At 34.1% G+C, this 21,763-nt stretch overlaps 1 protein-coding gene across 5 annotated transcripts in view; it reads right to left on the reverse strand.

Moving 5' to 3' along the window:
- Nucleotides 1-21,763, reverse strand: part of TBC1D32 (TBC1 domain family member 32) — a 325,899-nt gene that overhangs the window by 213,118 nt on the left and 91,018 nt on the right. For all 5 annotated transcript variants that reach the window (XM_077162779.1, XM_077162778.1, XM_077162776.1 and 2 more), the window contains 5 exons: nucleotides 20,412-20,554; nucleotides 14,979-15,106; nucleotides 10,274-10,475; nucleotides 9,074-9,156; nucleotides 3,654-3,792 (listed from right to left, as the gene is read on the reverse strand). In XM_077162779.1, coding sequence (XP_077018894.1) covers nucleotides 3,654-3,792; nucleotides 9,074-9,156; nucleotides 10,274-10,475; nucleotides 14,979-15,106; nucleotides 20,412-20,554 — 695 coding nt within the window. The remainder of the gene's footprint in view (nucleotides 1-3,653; nucleotides 3,793-9,073; nucleotides 9,157-10,273; nucleotides 10,476-14,978; nucleotides 15,107-20,411; nucleotides 20,555-21,763) is intronic.

Raw genomic sequence — 21,763 nt, forward strand, 5'->3', positions numbered from 1 at the left:
AGCTAGAGATAAAATATTAACAGATAAACAGAATCTGAAGGAGTTCCTTAATAAGAGACCTGCCCTACAGGAAATACTAAAGTAGGTGCCACAGGCTGATAGGAAAAGACAGGAGAGAGAGGTTTGGAAGAGAGCATAGATGAAAAATATCAGTAAGGGTAACTAAAACGGTAAGAAGAGAAAAAAGATAGAATGTTGAACAAAGTACTGTCTTTACAGTAATAGCATTTGACTGTTAAAGGATTAAACCCTACCAATTAAAAGACATATAGATTGGCAGAATGGGTAAAAAAACATCAATTTGGGTAGAACTTAACATTCTACCTATTCTACTATTGGTAGTCTCCCAATCCACAAACACAGTATGTCCTTCCATCTATTTATATCTACCTTGGTTTCTTTTAGCAATATTTTGCAGTTTTCTGTGTATAGGTCCTTTACATCGTTGGTTAAATTTATTCCAAATTGATTTACAAATCCTAGGCAATACCAATCAAAATTCCAACAGATTACTCTGCAGAAACAGAAAAAACATAATTATCAAATGTATTTGGAAATGAAGACGTAAAGCTTTCCCAATTTGCATATAGAAACTCCTGGCAAATTCACAAAGAGCCCCTAGAACTAATAAATGAATTCAGTAAAGTGGTGGGGTACAGGATCAACACTCAAAAATCAGTAGTGTTTCTATAACACAAGCAATGAACAATCAGAAGAAGAAATAAAAAAAAAATTGCCATTCACAATAGCAACTAAAAGAATAAAATATCTAGGAATAAATCTAACCAAGGATGTAAAGGACTTGTATAAACTATAAAACATTGCTAAAAGGAATCAAAGAAGAGCTAAATAAATGGAGGGACATTCCTTGTTCGTGGATTGGAATATTAAACATCATTAAGATGTCAGTACTACCCTAAGCAATTTATAGGTTCAAAGCTATCCCAATAAAAATTCCAACAATCTTTTTTGTACAAATGGAGAAGCCAATCATCAAATTTATAAGGAAGGGGCTAAAGCCATCTTGAAAAAGAAGAATGAAGTTGGAGAACTCACACTTCCCAACCTTAAAATTTACTCCAATGCCACAGTAATGAAAACAGCACGGTACTGGCACAAGGACAGATATTCAGGCCAATGGAATTGAACTGAGAGCTCAGAAATCATCCCACATATTTACGGCCAACTTATTTTTGACAAGATGGCAAAGACCACAAAATTGGGAAAAGACTAGTCTCTTAACAAATGTTGCTTGGAAAACTAAAACTCCATTTGCAAAAAGAAAAGGATGAGGACCCCTTCTTACACCACATACAAAAACCAAATCAAAATGGATCAAAGACCTTAATATAAGAGATAGAACTATTATACTCCTAGAAGAAACCCTAGAAAACACAGTCAGGACCTTGTGTTAGGCAATGGTTTCTTAGACTTTACATCCAAAGCATAAGCAACAACCAAAAAGAGTAGGTAAATGGACCTCTTTAAAATCAAAAGCTTTTGTGGCTTGAAGGACTTCATCATTGAAAATAAAATGACAACTTACACAATGAAGGAAATATTAGGAAATCACACATCTGACAAAGATTTAATAACTAGGATATATAAAGGAATCTTTCAACTTCACAACAAAAAAAACCAAACAACCCAATTAAAAAATGGGCAAAAACTTGAACAGACATCTCTCCAAAGAAGATATACAAATAGTCAGAAAGCACATGAAAAGAAGACAAACATTAACCATCAAGGAAGTGCAAATCAAAATCACAGTGAGATACCACTTCACACCCATCAGAAGGGCTGCTATTTAAAACATGGAAAATAACAAGTGTTGGAGAGGATGCAGAGAAATAGAAGACTCATTCATTGCTGTTGGCAATGTAAAATAGTGCAGCCACTTTGGAAAATAGCTTAGCAGTTCCTCAGAAAGTCGAGTACAGAACTACCATCTGACCTAGCAAGCCCACTACTAGGTATATACCGAAAAGAACTGGAAGCAGCAACTCGAACAGATATGGTACACACTGATATTAACAGCAGCAATATTCACAACTGCCAAAAGATGGAAGCAACCCAAGTGTCCATCAACCAATGAAAGGATAAATAACATGACATATACATACAATGGAGTATTATTCAGTCATAAAATGGTATGAAATCCTGATACATGCAATAACATGAATGATTCGTGAAGATGTCATGTTGAGTAAAATAAGTCACACATAAGAGGACAAATACTGTATGATTTCACTGCTTTGAAACAATTAGAATAAGCAAACCCATATAGTCAGAATCTAGAATACAGATTAACGAATGGGAAAGTAAAGCTTAAAATGTACAGGCTTCCTATCTGGAATGATGGAAACATTTAGGTAATAGATAGTGGTGATGGTAGCACAACATTGTGAACACAATTAACAGCACTGAATATATATCTGAATGTGATTAAATAGGGACATGTCAGATTGTATATACAGTAACAGAATAAAAATTTTTTAAAAATCCATGGGGTGGTGTATGGGAATCCTGTATTTTATGCATGATTCTCCACTAAACTAAACTAAAATATAACAAGAGAGGTACCTTGTAAGGATGTTTAAGGATAGTATGCCATGAACTGAGGCATATATATATTCTATATTCTCTACACCTGAGGTCTATTTAGATAAAACATAAAATAAACATATAAAATATATACACATATATCTGCACATACAAACCTAATGTCATAAACCCATGAACTAATGTTCCTTCATTTTATTTATAAAGAATGGTCAGGGCTCTCAATCAGGAACTATGCATTCTTCATAGGCAAAGCAACTCTGAAAAGTTGAATTATTTGCTTTTTTATAGACGTAAACAAAAACAGGAAATTAGAATTGAAGAGCGTATGAGAGAGGGTGAAAATGGTATTTGTGAACAGGCAACCTGAAGAAACAACAGCTGCCAGAGACAAGAAAGAATACGAAAGGAAAGAAATACAATTTTCACAGAATACCTAAAATGCTGAAAGCCTCAGAAGTCTGGGGGGATTTACTGTGGCAGCAGTAAGTTAATAATCATATAATATTATTATATATCACAGCAATAATACAGTGATGCTCTCAGAGATCATTGAGGTATGTATTATATTATAATATGAGGTATAATATAAAATTTTACCTCAATGATCTCAGAGAGCATCACTGTATTATGAAACAGAAAAATACCTGATTATGTGCATAGAGGTAAATTATATTGTATATTTTACTTTATAGCAATTATAGAATTCCTCTACAAATACTTTTCTCTTAAAATGTGAGGCCTGACTCTTCACTGATACAAACATTTAGATACCCAATAGATTTTTTTCTCTAGGAGTTACACAACGTTTCAGTACTTCCAGATGTTTGATACTGTATTTATAAAACATCTGGAAGATTAACTGAATTTTTCCATTCCATCTGGTTGTTTTTCAACCTGTAAAAACAGTCACAGATACCAACATCTATTCTCTAATGCTTTCCTGAAAAAATATCAAATTAAATATTACAATTCTATATGGCTATTTAACTGAGGCTTAATAACTTCTTCATGCACAGAAAACAGAATGATGTTAATGGCTTTTACAGCAATAAAAATTCCCTTTGCCTGTGGCAGACTGTAACCCATACCTGTAATTTTTTTGCATATCGGCTGAACATAAATGTCACACATTCGTTGATGGCACCTGTTCTTTGAAGAAGTAGTAGTCCTTTGGGGGTGACAGCAAAGTTTAGTAAATCATCTAATAAATTCTCTTCCCAAGCCATACTGAAACAGCAGGTTAAAAAAAAAAAAAAACATAAAATTTTCTTTAGCATATTCACAAGTAAAAAGAAAAAAATATTTCAGTTTAATACTACTGGTAATTAATGTAGAGAACAAAAAAAAAAGAAATGTAGAGAACACACTGGTTGTAAAATACTGGAGAAATGTTTAAAGAAAACATTAAAGGCACAATTTATTTGATAATGATATCTTTTAGTCTTAGACTTTCTATGCCAATAATTTTTCTTCACTGAATGAATCAAATATTAATTGCATATGTATGTTTATCATACCTAGGTCTCTCATTCATGCCTTGATTTCACTGTTTCCTATTAAAACTCGCTGTCCATTTCCCCAAGTTCCAACTCTCCATTATTTCTATACTTTCATTATAAAGTATCTATCTTCTGATTTTCTAAAGCATATCATACATACTATCTTTTCTTATTTTCATAGGTTTTTAATTTATTTTACTTTGAGGCAATAACATCATTTTTTTCTCAGAGCATATGAAAAGATGCTAAACATCATTAGCTATTAGAGAATTGCAAATGAAAACCACAAGATACCATTTCAAATCCATTAAAAGGGCTGCTATTGAAAAAACAGAAAATGACAAGTGTTGAAGAGATGTGGATAAATAGGAACACTCAGTCATTGCTGGTGGCAATGTCAAAACAGTACAGCCACTTTGGAAGACAGTTTGGCAGTTCCTCAAAAAGTTAAGTTAAAATTAAGATATCATCCAGCAATCACACTTCTATCTATATCTCCAAAAGAATTAAAAGCAGGGACTTGAACAGATATTTCAACCTCAATGTTCATAGCAGCATTATTCACAACTACCAAAAGATAGAAGCAACCAAGTGTCCATCAACCAGTGAATAGAAAAACAAAATGTGGTATATGCATACAATGGAATATCTTTCAGCCATAAAAAGTAGCGAAGTTCTGATTCATGAGACAATATGGATGAACCTTGAAGTGAAATAAACCAGCCACAAAAAGACAAATAGTGCATGATCTCACTGATATGAAATTAGAATAAGCAATCTCATAGGGTCAGAATCTAGAATATAGATTACCATGGGCTGGATGAGGAGTAGGAACAGGTAGTCAATGCTTAAATTTCACAAAATTTCCATTTGGGTTGACTGTGAAGTTTTAGTTATGAATGATGGTGATGGTAGCACAACATTGTGAATGTAATTAACAGCATCGAATTATATAAGTGATTGTGATTAAGGGGGGAAACAGCAGTAGTATATGCTACTAAAATAAAAATTAAAAGAAAAAACATAGGATTATATAAAACAATGAATGTGATTTAAAACAATGGACTATAGTTACAGTACATTTATAAAAATGTCCTTTCATGAATTATAAAATATTGTACCACACCAAACGCAAGGTGTTAATAATAGAGTGATAGATATGAACTCTGCAATTCATATATTTTATGCATATTTCTGTTAACCTACAACATCCCTACCAAAAAACGAATTAAAATATATATAAAACATACAGAATTATAATTACAATTTATAGCATAATTGTTTAAAAAAACTAAATTAAATTTTTGTTTCTCTCTCTAAGACATTAATACCAGCCATAAGAGAGAAGCTCCTTTCACCGGACATCCCATTTCCATATAGAACACAAACAAAAGTTCAACATGGCTAGCCTCTCCCTCCCTCATCAATTACTTCTCCCCAGTGCCAAAGAATGGACTTAGGAGATTTAGAGAATGACCTAAGCATGCTTGTATAAATAATACTCCTCTCCCAATCCAGTTCTGCTTTGGGATTCTGCTACCTCTAGGAAGCACATATTCTGCTCTGCTCTAATACACAATTAAAATTGTTGGTGATATGTTCTGCTCTTGAGGGAAACCTATGTCTGACCACGGCCATTGTAACTGGATGGGTAAGTCTGTCTACTTCTTGAGGTCAATCTTAGGAAGTCCATGTTATGAAGTGTTTTGATTTACTTGATGCAACTCTCTTAATTGGTTCAGAACTCAAAAGGGGAAGAACAGGGTATAATATTAGTTCCCTCATTCTCTAACATCAGAATCTAAAAATATTATCAACTGTGATGGTTGGGTTCATGAGTCAACTTGGCCAGACGATGGTGCCCAGTTGTCTGGTCAAGCAAGCTCAATTAATGTCCATTACTGCAAGGACATTTCATGGCTACTTAATAAACCAGAAGGCTAGTTTATTAAATCATCAGTCAGGCGACTGCATCTGTGGCTGACCACACTAGATTTAATCCAATCAGTTGAAGACTTTTAAAGGAGATGAGAGAACTTGCATATTTTCTTCAGCCAGCCAGCCTCTCCCTGAGAGGTCATCAACGACTTTCATTGGAATTGCCACCTAGCAGCCTGCCCTATAGAATTTGGACTCATGCATCCCCACAGTTGCATGAGACACTTTTATAAAATCTCCTATTTATATGTATCTCCTGTTGATTCTGCTTCTCTAGAGAACCCTGACTAATACAACAACCACGGTGGCTAGGAACTTACCCCCAGAAAAAACATGTTCTTAAACTTAATACATTCCTGTGGTGGGAATCCACTGCAGATAGGACCTGTTAATGGGGTTATTTCAGTTATGGTATGGCTCAGCTGACTCAGGATGAGTCTTAATTCCATCACTGAAAGACATATAGGATAGGCCATAGAAAGAGAAAATGGGAGGGCAGCCAGAAGCTGAACATCGATGGAACCCAGAAGAGAAAGGAGAAGCCAGAAGGGGCTGCCATTTACACTGCCATGTGACAGAGCAGACAAGGACCAAGGATCACCAGCAGCCAGCTATAGAATGTCACATTTCTGGGAGAAAACATTGACTTAACTATGCCTTCATTTTGAACTTCTCCTAGCCTGAAAACCATGAGCCAATAAATTCTCATTGTTATTTGCTATAGCATACAGGCAACTAAGTCATTAACACTTAGTAAAATGTGTTAAATATGTTATTCATTTTTCCTCTCACTTTCTGCCTATTTTTCCACCTGTAAGAATGTTTTCCTCTTTTAATAAATAATCAATACCTATGTATTCTTCATAACATAACTCATTTTAACAATTTCTTCTGGAAAGACTTCTCACACAATTCAGCTCTAAAAAGCCCCTGCATAGCCACTGTTATGGGTTTGTCTCCCCAAAAAAGCTATGTCACATTATTTGGAAATAGGGTCACTACAGATGGAATTACTTAAGATAAATGAGGTCAGACTGGGGAGACGTGGGCCCTAATCTAATATGACTGGTGTCCTTATAAGAACAGTATTAGGTAAGAGAAAATTACCATGTGACAATGGAAGCAGAGATCAAAGTGCTGCAGCACCAAACCAAGGAACAGCAGGGACTGTCTGCAAACACCAAAAGCTAGAACAGACAAGGAAGGAGTTTCCTCTATGGGTTTCCAAGGGAACATGGTCCTACGAACACCCACTTCCAGCCTCCAGAACTAAGGGATAATAAATTTCTGTTGTTTGAAGACACCAAGTTTGTGGTATTTTGACACAGCAGCCCTGTAAAACTGAGACACCTACCATAAAACTTAGCACATTATATTGCAACACTATATATTATATGTATTCTATAACATACAGTAAGCTCTAAGGTACATATGTATCCTCAAAACTGAACAGAGCACATCGTCCCTAGTAGATGCTCAATAAAATAGTTCAATCAATGAGTAGAAAATGAATGCATGAAGGAAAAATTTTTTTAATTATGCACAAACCATAGTAGAGGAACTCAAAAAAAAAAATCTACAAACAACCGCAAAAATTAATCACAGAAATGTTCACCTCACCTTTTCAATGCAAAGAAAAGAAGGGCAGTTAATTTAAATTTATGACAATTATACTAGAAAAAATATAAAGCAAACTTTTAAAGAACTGACTATTTGTTGAATCCTTACTCTGTTAAGGAAATATGAAGACACTGCTGGTTGGTCGGCTTGATTGTTTTTTAAGTTAAACTCTGCCTACCTGTTTTAGTTTCCTAGGCTGCTCAAAGTAAATACCATGAAACAGGTTGGATTAAATAATGGGAGTCTATTCTCTTACAATTCCCAGGCTAAGAAAATGTCCAATTCAAGGCATCATCAAGCCAATAATTTTTCCCAAATTCCAGCTGCCAGTGATCCTTGGCTTCTCTACCACATGGCAGGGCACATGACAGCATCTGCTGGTGTCTCCTGTTTCCTCCTGCTTTCGCTGACGCCAGCTTCTTCCACAGATTTTTCCTTCTCTGTCTGAATTTCATTCTCTTATAAAGTATTCCAATAATAGGATTAAGACCCATCCTGAATGAAGTAGGTCAGATGTAAACTGAAGTAGCCTTATCAAAAGATCCTAATTACAACGGGTCCATATACACAATAATGGTTTAAATTTAAGAACATGTTTTTAGCAGTGCATACAGTTTCAAAATATCTAAACGAGAAATTTATCTTCAACATTTCTTTAAGGAAAGTCTAATTATTATTTTTCTGAACTATGCTAATACTCAATTACAAAAATAAGAAGAATATCCAGGAATACGTCAGCAGCCCCTTAATTAAAATATATATATAGGGCAGAATTCTTGGCTGCCATGCCAGAGACCCGGGTTCGATTCCCAGAGCCTGCCCATGCAGAAAAACATACACACACACACACTACACCATTTATCTGACTCTATACCCTACCGCTGTTTTAAAGAAGCATACAGACATTTGCTACAACTACTAATTTACATGATTTTCTAATGCCAAAATTTAAGTAAAGTGCACTCTCAAAGATTTTGAAAAATCTTAATTTAAATATAAATGGGCTTCATTGGCATTTAAAAAATTTTACCCCAGGCCATGGTGGCTCAGCAGGTAGAGTTCTTGCCTGCCATGCCGGAGACCTGGGTTCTGTTCCAGGTGCCTGCCCATGAGGGAAAAAAAAAACATTTTACCTCCACTGAACTCTCCATTTAGCTTTTCATTTTTAATATTTGGTAATTGTCCCACTATTCTAGAAATTCTACAATATGCCAAATTTCTTAATTCAATAAACACAGGATCTTACAAGTGTAAGAAATATATCTAGATATTTTTGAAAGTCACAAGTATCATATAATCTCTTAAATTCCTCCTAGCTGCAATTTTCCTTGATCTTATATGTATAAATTTACCTTCCTGTAAAATATTTTTGCTATAGTATTCTATTATATTCTTATTTAAAAATTATTTTTCTAAATGTTAAAACAATGAGTTTACTCAATTGTACTTACATGTTTTGAGATTGCTGGCTTATTGAAGAAACAGAACCAAAACTCTCTACTGGTGTAGGAATTCTTTCTGATAACAAACTTGTCTAAAAATAATAGAGTAATTTATATTATACTCATTCTTACTGATGGCATTACTCATTTTTTTATCCTTCTTGTAAATGAAATTAAAATTAAACTACCTTCAAAATGTAAATTATTTGGTCATTAATTTAATATTGTATAAAGTATTTAAATAAGGCAAATAAAATGGAATAAAAAAAAGTTTAGTAGTCCATTGGTATAAATTATACTGAGCTATTGCTAGATTACAGTCTCCAGTACCACAACAAAAAATTCAGCTGTCACTAAAATTTGCTTAGAAATAACCTCCAAAGCATGAACGTTAAACTATGCGAGGAAATTCATCTAAAGCCTCTAGAACCAGAAGAAAAAACTTCTCAATGTCTGTCAGGTCCTAAAACTTTTCCTTCTAGGAGAGAAGGAATTGAAGTCATTCTGTGCCAAATTTAAAAGCATTACGTCTTCTAGCTATTGTGATGCTGTCAAAACCATCAAATAATTGAGCGTGCTGCCTTGGCATACATCTTGCTTTGGCTAAGCCAGTTGCCTCAACCCTGATCCCTGGCCTAGAAAGTAGGCAGCTTTCCAGCCTTAGGACACAAACTTCCCCAGAGCCCAAACCCACATGGGTGGCCAACACCCACAGACCTCACCCAAAACCCACAGCTAGTCCCAAATGGTAAGTTAACCATTCCCACTGCCCTCAGACCCCCAGGCCCTTTCCCTTTAAATGTGTTTACTCTAAACTAACCAATCCTTGACTCCCACAGGAACTCTAACCTCTAACCCTGGACTACGGTAGAAGCACAAATCCATGGATCCCTCTCGCTCTGTGTGCTCCCAATCTGCTGGTTGAGACCCCAGAGCCAACCACACTTTCCATCCACTCTCATGGCACCCCTCTCTCCCTGGGACCCATGAGTAACAAACTCTTTTCCCATGCATTATGGCTTCAGTTTCCCTGGCGCACCTGCTCTCCATCCAGATCCAATTTAAAAATCCAATTTAATTATTCGAAGCAGATGCTAAAGAAGTCATATTTTCCCCAGTAAAATATTTTATATGTAGTACAATACTACAATAGTGATTACATTTGAAGTAAAGATTTGCAAAGAGGAAAAAAGTATTGGAAATACTTACCTTCTTCCAAGCTTTTGCTATAGATTCATGTAAGTTATAAGGAGTTAACACCTGCAATCCTTCACAGGTACCATATATTTGACGACACACAGAAATAAAAGCTCCTTTAATCACAGGCAATATTTTTGATCCAGAAAAAACAGAAATATCTTCATCAAGAAGTTTTTTCGAAAACTGGGCAATTATATGAGCACCTGTAGGACTAAAAGATGATACTTCAAAGGGATTCTGAAATCATATAATCTTGACTTCATAAAGTACTAAGAAAAAGGTTAGTCTTGTCAAGAAAACTCCTTACTTCCTTGGCTCCCTTTTAGTCCTCCTCCATCCTTTCTCAGACATGTCAATATACCTGTTCCCAACAACTTGCAAACGACTTAGAAAGAGTGGTTTTAGGAGAATGCGATAGGAAAAAAAGCAACAAAATTATACACCAAAAAGCTAATACATGCCCTGGGGCCAAGGCTATTTCTAGTATTCTTGATTCTATAGTAAAAACATTATTCTAAGCTCCCCATTCCTAGCACTGGTTAACATCTTCCCCATCCCATTATGAAGACTTGGACTGATTTTAAAAGCAATAATAGATAAACCATTATAAATAAGCAAAACTTAGTAAATACTTACAATGGGCCAGACACTAAGTACTTTAAATGCAATAACTCATTTACTCTTTACAGCACTCCATGAAGTAGATATATTATTCTTCAGTCTTTACAGATAAGGAAAAAAGACTTACAAAACTTAAATAACTTGCTCAATATCACACAGCTAGTAAGAGGTAGAGGCAGGACTCAAGCCCAGCATATCTGGCTCTAGAGTAGCACAGTTTTAAATGATATTTTCTAGCTTTAAAAAAAAAATTGCATAAAAACAAAAACAGTAGATAGTTGAAAGAATAGGGTACCGAATCCCCATGTACCCCTTTATCCAGCCTCAACAATTATGAACATTTTGCCATTCTTGTTTTATCTATTCATTCCTTCCCCTCCCTTTTTTATTTATTTATTTTTTTGCTAATGGACTATTATATGGGAAATCTCAAACATCATGTTATTTTACCCAACATGGATATCTGACAAATGTTTCTATTTTACATGCCAGTATCCTACTTAACTAAATTAATAACTATTTCTTATATCTTCTAACAGTAAGACCGTATCAAAAGTCTCCTGATTGTCTTAAAGATGTCTTTTTACAATAGATTTGTTTAAATCAGAATTCAAACAAATCCATAGGGTGAATTCAGTTATTATCATTCTTTAGGTTCCTCTTTTCTTTTTTTTTTTTTTTTTTTTCTGGGATTCTGTGCCGCCACATCTTCAAGAGCTATAACTGCAATTCCTTAACATACCCTACAAGATATGGTTCATGATGCCCTTTCACCCTTACCTACTAGTAAATAAGAGATCATCAAATAAGTTTTCTGTGTTCCTCTTAAAATTCTTTAATTCACTAGTTCACTAACTCTCCATCAGTACCCCACTTCAAAATAAATATTGAAGGGCATTTTGAGTTATTTTCATGACATAATCACTAGCTTAAATTTTATGTTTATTAAACAACAGAGATTTTTTTGTATGGAGATATATTTAAAACATCTTATTTAAGTATCCATGGCTGTGTTTTAAAATTACCTAATCATGTACTGTGTATGAACATTTCACATACAAAAAAGGTCCCTCTTTTCTTGTTCTCTATGCCCATGACCGGTTTAGGGAAAAATGAGTTATTTTCCCTATTCATTATTCTTCTTTTTGGATTACTGCTTCATAAAGTATCATATAACTTGTTCCTCTAGTCTCCCATACTTCCTATAAACTGATCATGAGATCTAGAGGCTTGATTAGATTCTGGTTCAATTTCTTTATCTTTTTGGGGGTGGGCAAAATAACCTCATAGTTCATTGCTATTGCATACATCCTATTACATCATATCATGAGGCAAATATCTGATTATTCAAACTTTCAGTGATACTAAAATCAGCAGTTAGAGAGTATCAATCTAATCCTTCCAGTAGGAAGTCCCCCACCTATCTTTCTTTCATGTGATTTTATAATTTATTGATTCACTATTTCATTCGGAGTAAAAAAAAAAAAAAAGATCATTTTCTACTTATATCATTCCCTTTGCATCTATTAGCTACACTTCTTCTATGAAGAACTTTTCCTTAGTAACTTATCAGATACACTAAAATACAACATGTACAGAAAAGGTCAGAAAAATGTTTGAATCTGTCTTTTTCTCTATTCGCAAGTAATGAGCTGGAACCCTAGAAACCTCAACAGGTAGTCAACAAGTTCTATTTCTGCTTTTTTTTTTAATATCTTCTTAAACCCATGTTTTATATACTTCATGTATTTTCAATCTGTTACAGTCATTATATATTAACTCTCAAATTGCCCTTCTTAAGCCAGTACTTTAGACCCTATCCTATTATTTTTCGAAAGCTTCCTTGCTTTCTGGAATGGCAAGATATCTCATGATCCCTTTGCCCATTTCCTGGCCAAACAAGAATCAGCCATTTCTTCAATATACTGACTGCAGTTAAAGATTACTCTGAAACTTGTTTGTTTGTTTTACCTTAGAACATATTTCACTAAAAATGTTCAGTCAAAATAAGACTACTTGAAGTAATCCTTTTCTTTATGTGGGTTTGTCACTAATTTGATAGTTTGATAGCTGAGTTTACAGATTTCCATTTGTTTGCAGTTTTTAAGAATTGCGACTTTTCTTTTTTATTTACTTTTGTTTTACATTTAATATATAAAACAGTTTTATGATTCCGAAGTCATGGAACAATTAAGACACAATCACAGAGTAATCCCAGATACCTTGTGTCCATCCCTGCCTCTCTACCTTTTTCCCTTCCTTCTAAAAGCAATAATTTCCATTAGTTTTCAGTTTATCCTTTCATTGTACCTCTTTGCAAAACACAAATACATTTTTACTTCTATATATCTATTCCTAATATAAAAGATAGCATTCTATAAGCATTTTTGTGTCTTTTTTTTTTCACTAAACAATATGTACTAAAGATAACGTCACAGCAGCACACAGAAATATTCTTCATTCTTTCTGTCAGCTTCTCAGTGCTTCATTATATGTACATAATTTAACTGACCACCCTCTTGTTATGGACATTTCAGATTATTCCAGTTTTGCTAATACAAATAATCAGAACATGCACTCTGTATCACCGTACAATGAGGACTCAGAAGAAATTCTTTTCAACATTTTATGTCTTATTTAACTTCAATGTGAAGGAGACTTACTTAAGAAAAAGAGAGAAAGAGCAGAGAACCTAGAAACCACAAAGATAACAACTGGGAAAAACGTGAGTACATAAAAATTAATTCTGTATGGCAAAAAAATAATAATTTTTATAGACTTATAAGATAAAAGACTTCCATTTAAAAATAGAAGATTGAACATATACATTCATATCTGCTCTATCCAGAAATACTATAAATCAAAAGTAAATGGAATTTTCAGAAGGAATACGTATGAGAACAGAAAGGAGATGATGGCTAACAAAATTTTGGAACCTAGGAAGCAGAAAAACAAGGATTAAATTCAAGACCTGGAATATCTCAATCAGAAGCCACTGTGTGGAAAAAAAAAAAAAAGCAACCTGGTTTACTTTACAGGAACTCTTAAAAAAATTCAGTAATTGGTGCCCCAAATATCTCTAGCACTGGTTTAAAAATGGGACTGAAAACAAGAGAACTGCCTGAAAGTCAGTTATTCCTTTAAAAAGGAATATGACCTCTAGACTCCCTTCCACATTCCAAGCAGCCAAACCAGGGCAACTCTTAAAAGGTGAGCAGAGGGTAGAGGATGCCACAGAATTATATCAAAATGTTTATATTAAAGTTTAGGATCCGTCCCTATTTCTACCCAATTTCCTTCTCCCACTAGGCTTATACCCTAGGTCAGAAAAAACAGGAAACTTCTCTATGGAATCTAACCAGAATAAAGGAAAACCCAGAAGATAGTGATATTAGGGAAAGGCTCTTCTCCATCAAAGACCACAAGTGATAAGCCCTACTTTCCTGCAGAGTTTTCAATCAACTTTTTACTCACTCCTACATCTGAAGAAACCTTTAATTTGAAAGATAGGGACCATGACAAACAAATACAAAAAAGCAATTTGGAAGGAAAAGAAAAAATATGATCACATTTTTGTAAAGGATAAATGAAAATTCTGTGAGACTGTACATATGCTTGATGCATCATCATTATAAGTGCAGATAAAGCCTAGAAGTTTAAGCCACAAAATTTAAGTAAGCCAGAAGATGGAAAAGGATGAGGAAAGAGAAGGAAAGAAAGGAAAATAACTTCTCTTTTGTGCACCTTTAGACAGAGTTTGAACTGAATCAATCAATACAGTTTCAGAAATCTGAAAGGGAAAATCCAAGAGAGAGAATAATAAGAAGGAAAAAGTTAACACCTAGGGTGAACCCTCCTACTCTTATTTTGAAAATAACAGGCATCCAGACCTAATCTGCTGGCATATTCCATAATACTGATTACTCTTCAACCTCCTAAAGATCATTCAATATGTAAGTGGTGGTGCTGGTCAGGAAACATACATGTGGATTATTATCCAAATTTCCACACAAAACATGACATTTTGGACAACTGTGTATCAAAAAGAGAAAATATATTCAAAATTAACAAATTAGTTAATGTTGGCACATACCTTTCTTCTTCTGAAGAATTCATATTTTCTCCATAAAGAAGTAAAATAAGACCTTCTTCTACAGAGGCAATTCTTGCTAAAATATCAGCTATATGAATTAAAGCTGTTTCAGAATAATTTGGAGAAGCCTGTACATTAAAAAGATAAGACAAATCAAACAATTTCATGGCATATCACAGACTAAAATCCAACAATGTCAATGTAGTTTAATAAAGTTATACTAAAGCCAAAAAAAATTAATGATTTGTTTGGTTATTAAATGAATTGTCTGAACTAAATATGTCATTAGATTATATACTCTTACTAGCACAGTTAATGTGGCAAATAAATACAGATTTCTTACCCAAACCAGTTACTGTTTACTAAGATGGTTGAGAAAATTGCTGCTCCAGTTACAGTTTTAAACATAATTGTGTTGGTAAGTTAATGTGCCAATTTGATTAGGTTACAGTATCCAGTTGTTTAGTCAAACAAGCCCTAACCTGATTATTACTGTGAGGATATTTCACAGATATCAGTAGGATGATTGCATCTATGGCTGATTCCATCTACAATCAACTAAGGAGATTGCCTTCAATAATGAGAGAAGTCTCGTTGAAGTTGAAGTGCTAAAAAGGAGAATTAATGATTTCAGCAGTCAGAAGGAAGAATTTCATCTCTATTTCAGCCAGCAAGCTTCTCCTGGGGAAGTCATCAAAAATGGAATTTAAAGCTTGAGGCTCACCCTACATAATGTAGACTTGCTCATCGCTACAGAAATATGAGCCAATTCCTATACTAAATCTGAACCCTGATTAATACAATAATTGGGGTTACAAATGCAATTGTCTCCTACTTCCATGTTATTCTTTACTTCACACCCATTGGGTTTCCATTGTAATATAATTCAATCTTAGTACACATCTACAACTACAATCCTTTCTAAGGAAAATCATCCCCTCCCACATTTGACTGGGTCATAAATACACAACTGACTAGGGGCAGCCAATTCAGGGGCTGGCCAGTGGCCAATGATGTCACCTAGTAAGAAAACAGATGATAGACCAATCATATTTCCTCACTTTTTATTATAAATAAAATACTAAAAATCCTTTGTTAATCATAGCAAAATAGTACAAAACAAATATTGAAAACTGGGTTGTCATGTTTATACCAGAGCCCACCTTAAAAGCTAAGTGTACTATAGCTCCTATTCCTTATAGGATCTGCTTATTTAACTGATGGATACCAAGGCACATAGTCGTTGTATAAAAAATTTTAATGAAGGTTGAGTTGCAACCAATGTATCCTAATTAATTAAGTGGGTAAGCTTAATTAACAATGAGTCAGGTATATTCACCTAAAGAAGGGACTGTAATTATATTAGTTTTCGCTTTTCACACTATCTTAATAATAATAATGATAATGATACTCTACCTAAAATGCTTTCCTGATCTCCTCCAAAAAAAAGAAAACACATCATTTTTTAGACCTTTCTGTTCCTTTCTGTTCTATATTTGTTTAAAGTGTGCCTGCCAGCTGATCCATCATACCCCTGGAAGTGCATATTTAGTGGATATGACATCTGGTAACAATAAATTCTGTCACAAAGGAATGCAAAAGCCAACTCCAAGACTCTGCCAGAATGTAAACTTTCCATTCAGAGACTCTCCCTCTGAGTATCCCACTGTCTTCCTTACTATCCCCTATCTACTCCACATACACTGTCCTTACTTCAGTACCTCATTATATCTTTGGTCCCACATCCATTATTCTGTGTGTGTGTGTGTGTATGTGCGCATACATGCATGTGTGCTCTGTCAGATCTGTAGTTTATCTAATCAAATTATGCCGATAAAAACTTTATGAAAGTTTTTAGGAGGTAAAAGGGAACTAAAATTCACTCATAATCTAGTCCACTTTGTCTTGTAGCAAGAGTAGATATCATTATAAATTGGAAAAGGTATCTGCAGTGGGGCCTGCAGAATTCCAATACAGGGAGACCCTAAGATGGCAATCTAGTTTGTGGGGAGAGGGTCTTAAGACTGCATGTGACATTCCATGCTTAGATTTGTAAAGTTTGTCTTTTACTTGATTACAAGTTATTTGAGACACATGTTATATTAAATAACATTCTCTCCCTATCACCTGCTTTACACCATAAGCTAAATTGTCCTGAGCCCTGGGGAAACATACGTATCCTGGTGGTGGTAAAGGCAGCCAAACCAAATCTAATTACAGGAAGGAATCCATGTCTTTGTTCATTCACTTATTCATTCCACCAACACTGAGCATCAATGCTCAACATACACTCCTTGAAAAATACCAATGTGAATAAAACAAGGTTCTTAAATTGATTTTCTTTTACACCTTGGGATTTCACAGTTCTATAATAGATTTCTCCAAGGGATCATTAATTTATTTCACTTCCTCTAGAAGTATTTTTAAAGATTAGTGGAGGTAGTAGGATAAGACAGATATGGATTCAAATACTAGCTTGACTGCTTAGATATGTGATATTAGGCATATTTAACCTAAACCTCTCTGAGCTTTAGTTTATTTATCTGTTAAATGGAAATGATAGTACTATCTCATAAGATAGTTGAGTTATGCTTAAAAGAAAAACAACATAAAACGCCTTGAGTAGTACCTGGTGAATGTTAAGAAATAAATAAATGTTTGTTTCTTCTATTAAAAAAAAGTCTGCCTCCGGTATAACTGTAGGCGTCTTAAAGGCAATGAATATGTTTCATTCTCCTCTATATTCGCAATACCCAGCACAGTGTTAGTGATACAGTGATACACTATAGGTGACACTGAATGTCTTAAATTAGATACTGAACTTAATATCTGGTCCTCACACTCAAAAATAATTAATTCTAGCATAATATAAGTACAATTACAAAGGTACATAATATGGAACTTGAGACCAAAAAAAAAAAAGATATATAGTTTTACTAAGGAGAACTGAGAGGAATTTCAGAGATAAACTATGATCTGTAGAGAAGAGTTTTCCATGTAAATCACATTTGGAGCTGTAAAGTGTAAGGGAAAAGGGGTAAACACGTGAAGATAGAAAAATCTTGTTTAGAAAATGCAATGATCTGTTACAATGAGTATATGGTGAATAAAATGGATAGGAGACAAGAAAATTCAAAACTTGGTAAATGTCAAGTTAAAAGGTTTGAAATTTAACCAGCAAGCAAAGCGCAAGAAAGTATGTGGCAACCTTAGTGCATAATAAATAGGTAATATAGGCTGGAAAGTGAAAAACTAGAAGTAGAAAAACAAATAAGGAAATTATTACAATATTCTAGGAAAGAAACTGTTGGGACTTAACTAAAAAGCAGTAGCAGTGGAGATAAGAGTAATAAATGTATTTTAGAAATATACAGAAAAACAAATCTACATATCTTAATTCTAACTGAATGAAAAGAATGAAGGAGTCTAGGGTGACAATGCAAGGAAGCTTGAAGAAGTGGTGCAGGAGCAGTAAAATACTATTGTTTTGACAATGTTAAATTTGACTTGCTCATGGAATAACCTGAAAAGGTATTTAGCAGGCAGGTACAGACCAGTGTTGGAGCTGAAGAGATCTAAATTGAAGAGTCAACTATACATCTAGTCTATGGGACTGGAGGAAATCATCCAGTAAAAATGTATTGGGAGAAAAGAAATCTTGAACGATTGAGGATTCCAGGGGCCTGGAAGGTGAGCCCTCAGAGGTGACCAGGAAAGAATGATCAGAAAGTGAGGGGAAAAAATTCAGAAAGAATAATTTTAGGGAAGCCAATTAAAGGGAATTTCAAAAGATTGTTGATAGTGATCAAGATCAGGTGCATAATGGTCTGAAAAGTGGTCACTAATTTAACATTTAGGAAATACAGAGTCATAGCAATCAGCATCGTCAGTATGTGATGGAGGCAAAAATTATGAAGCAAAACTGATTTGAAAAAATAACTGAGAGGCAAGAGAGCCAAGACAACAATGGCAGCTTTCTTTGATAAAAAGCTCGAACATTGGGCGGTGTGATGGTGGATCAGCGGCAGAGTTCTCGTCTGCCATGCCAGAGACCCAGGTTCATTTCCTGGTGCCTGCCCATGCAAAAAAAAAAAGGGAAAAAGCTTGAACATTAAGACGAACATGGGATAACCAGGAGGTTCTCCTGTCCTGTCCAAGTATGAGTCATACCCCACCATATTTACATGTAAGGGGAAGACACAAAAAGAAATTAAAATTTTAAGATATATGAAAGCAGACATAAATAAAGCTAGGGTACAAGGTCAAAGGGCAAACATTTCTCAACTCTGGCATATGGCTTATATTTCACACTACTACCCATATTACAACTTTCTATATACATTAGGCAGTGTAGTATACATCCTATTTGTTTCTTCTCTGCTTATCTTATTTTTCTGAGGTATACTATAAAATCTTAAAATAATTTATTATTACATTCCTTTACTAATCTCCAAGAACTGAGATTAACACATTCACATAAATGCTTAATATATATATTTTTTTTAAATGATAAATAATGAATACCTGAATGGACGGGCAGTTGCCCAGTCCACTGAGGAGTGGAGGTAAGAGGTAGATGAAACTAGTAAAAGCATTATACAACGGAGATATGGAAAAGTGAAAACCTCTACCTTACTGATAAGCTACAAAAGTCATTTTTCTGGGTGGGCCACAGTGGCTCAGCAGGCAGAGATCTTGCTTGCCAGGCTGGAGACCCGGTTCAATACCTGGTACCCGCCCATGCAAAAAAAAAAAGTCACTGTCCTGAAGCTTTGGTTGCAGAACTAGAGGGATTAGAGGGATCAGACAGACAAAAGAATTTGCAGTCGCAGTATCAGCTGTGCCACTTATTAAATGTGTGACCTTGAGCAAATCATTCCTTTTAGTTTCAGTTGTGAGGATTAAATTATATAATGTAAAGGAATATATTGTGCAAACTGTAAAGATATATACATACACTTTCAGAACTGGGATTGTAAATAAACTGTGATTCTAAAGTAATGAATTCTTCTTAATGTAAAACAGAGTTGACTCTTCAAGAAACTAATCATATTTCCAAAGGGTATAAAATTGCCATAAAAAAATAAGAAAACATTCACAAGATTCATTAGATTTGTTAGACAAATAGCTTCTTAAAAGAATAACTTTTTTAAGTTCTTCACATCAGCAAATCTAAGCCTGATTGGGAAAAAATTTTCAGATGTTACATGTACTTTTCTTCCCATCTTGTCACAACTAATAAATCAACTAAATGCATTGACTATGACTTAATTTTAAATACAAATGTATATCAGCAACGAAATACATTCATATTTTGAAAGAAGTTGTAATGAAACATTACAAATATGTCAAGTTTAGAAATACAGTTCTATTGAATATTTATTAATACTCAGGTAAGAGAAACTCTTCTTCTCTTCAGTACATAATACCAACCTCAGTTTCTTTCATTAAATTATGAATAGGTTGAAGAAGTGCCTCTATTACTGTGATATTATATAAGCATTCAATTGCGCATTCTTTTTGATCGCAGAGTATCCGTAGAACATCAGTCACCATACTGGCAGGAGAGTAATTTTCTGATAAACAAAAAGTATTTTACAAAATGAAAACTTAAAACATTAAATACTCAAAAAATAGTATTTAAACTTTAGCTATTGCTACTCCAAAAAGTTCAACATAATGGTCAGTTGAATAATTCAAAATTCACACAATTCAGTGCCCAAAAGATGATGTTTTACCAATTACAATCTGAACTTTAAGGGACTATCAATTATCTTTAAATATCTTCAAGTTCTTTAAAAGCAAGTAAATAACACATAAATATGAATGCCAACAGACAAAGAACAAAAGCTCATTCGCTGTATGTTAAATCACTGTTGACATAAAAAAATATGATTTGAAGGAAACTCTAACTTTTTTCTCTCCCTAGCAAACACTTTTACTTGTAGTCACTATCTTTTTCTTCAATAATCATTATATGTTAAACTTGACAGACAATGAAATGAGAGTCCTTAAGACAAGAACATGAGTGGCCAAGGCAGAGAAAAGGAGAAATTTTCAGGAAGACTACTATACTTCTCCTTTTACTTTAAAGCCAATGAAAAGAATGAGCATTTGTAAGATTTTATACAAAATACATCCAGGGAAACACACACACAGATAAATGTAACACTACAGAGAGAGACAGATGATATTTTTAGTCTCATAAATTAACAATAGTGTTTTAAATGCTGAAACTAAGGAATCAAAAGATAGTAAAGTAAGGTTGTCCTGTAAGTTACAATACCAAGTTTACACCAAAATCTTTCATTTAAATTACAATATTTTTTACTTGATTACTCCATTAAGACTCCTAGTCAACAATGGATTTAAAAAATTAATAAAAATAACCTGGAAAGGCAATATCTCCTTTTCCCCAGATGAGAAACCCTGTTTGCACTAAGAGATCCTATTGATGAGTGTATGGTATTCATTCATTCACCCAATTATCTATTATTTCTTGATTGTCAACCATGTGCCAGACATTGTACTAAGCATTGCAGACAGAGACGTAAATAAGATAAAAATAGTCAACTTGATGATAAACCAGGTCATAATCAAGCTATATAACAAACAATGATTTTTTTGATAAAAGGAAGCATGGAGAATGACATCGTCAACTTAGCAACATAAATAACTACTGAAAATCTCTCCCTAGAGAGTCACCAAAAAAGGACAATTCTCACTTGTTCAGAACTCTGGAAAAAGATCCCACAAGTGCTGAATCAAAGAAAGGGAAAAACATC

This window comes from Tamandua tetradactyla, chromosome 5 (genome assembly GCF_023851605.1).
Source record: "Tamandua tetradactyla isolate mTamTet1 chromosome 5, mTamTet1.pri, whole genome shotgun sequence".
NCBI lineage: Eukaryota > Metazoa > Chordata > Mammalia > Pilosa > Myrmecophagidae > Tamandua > Tamandua tetradactyla.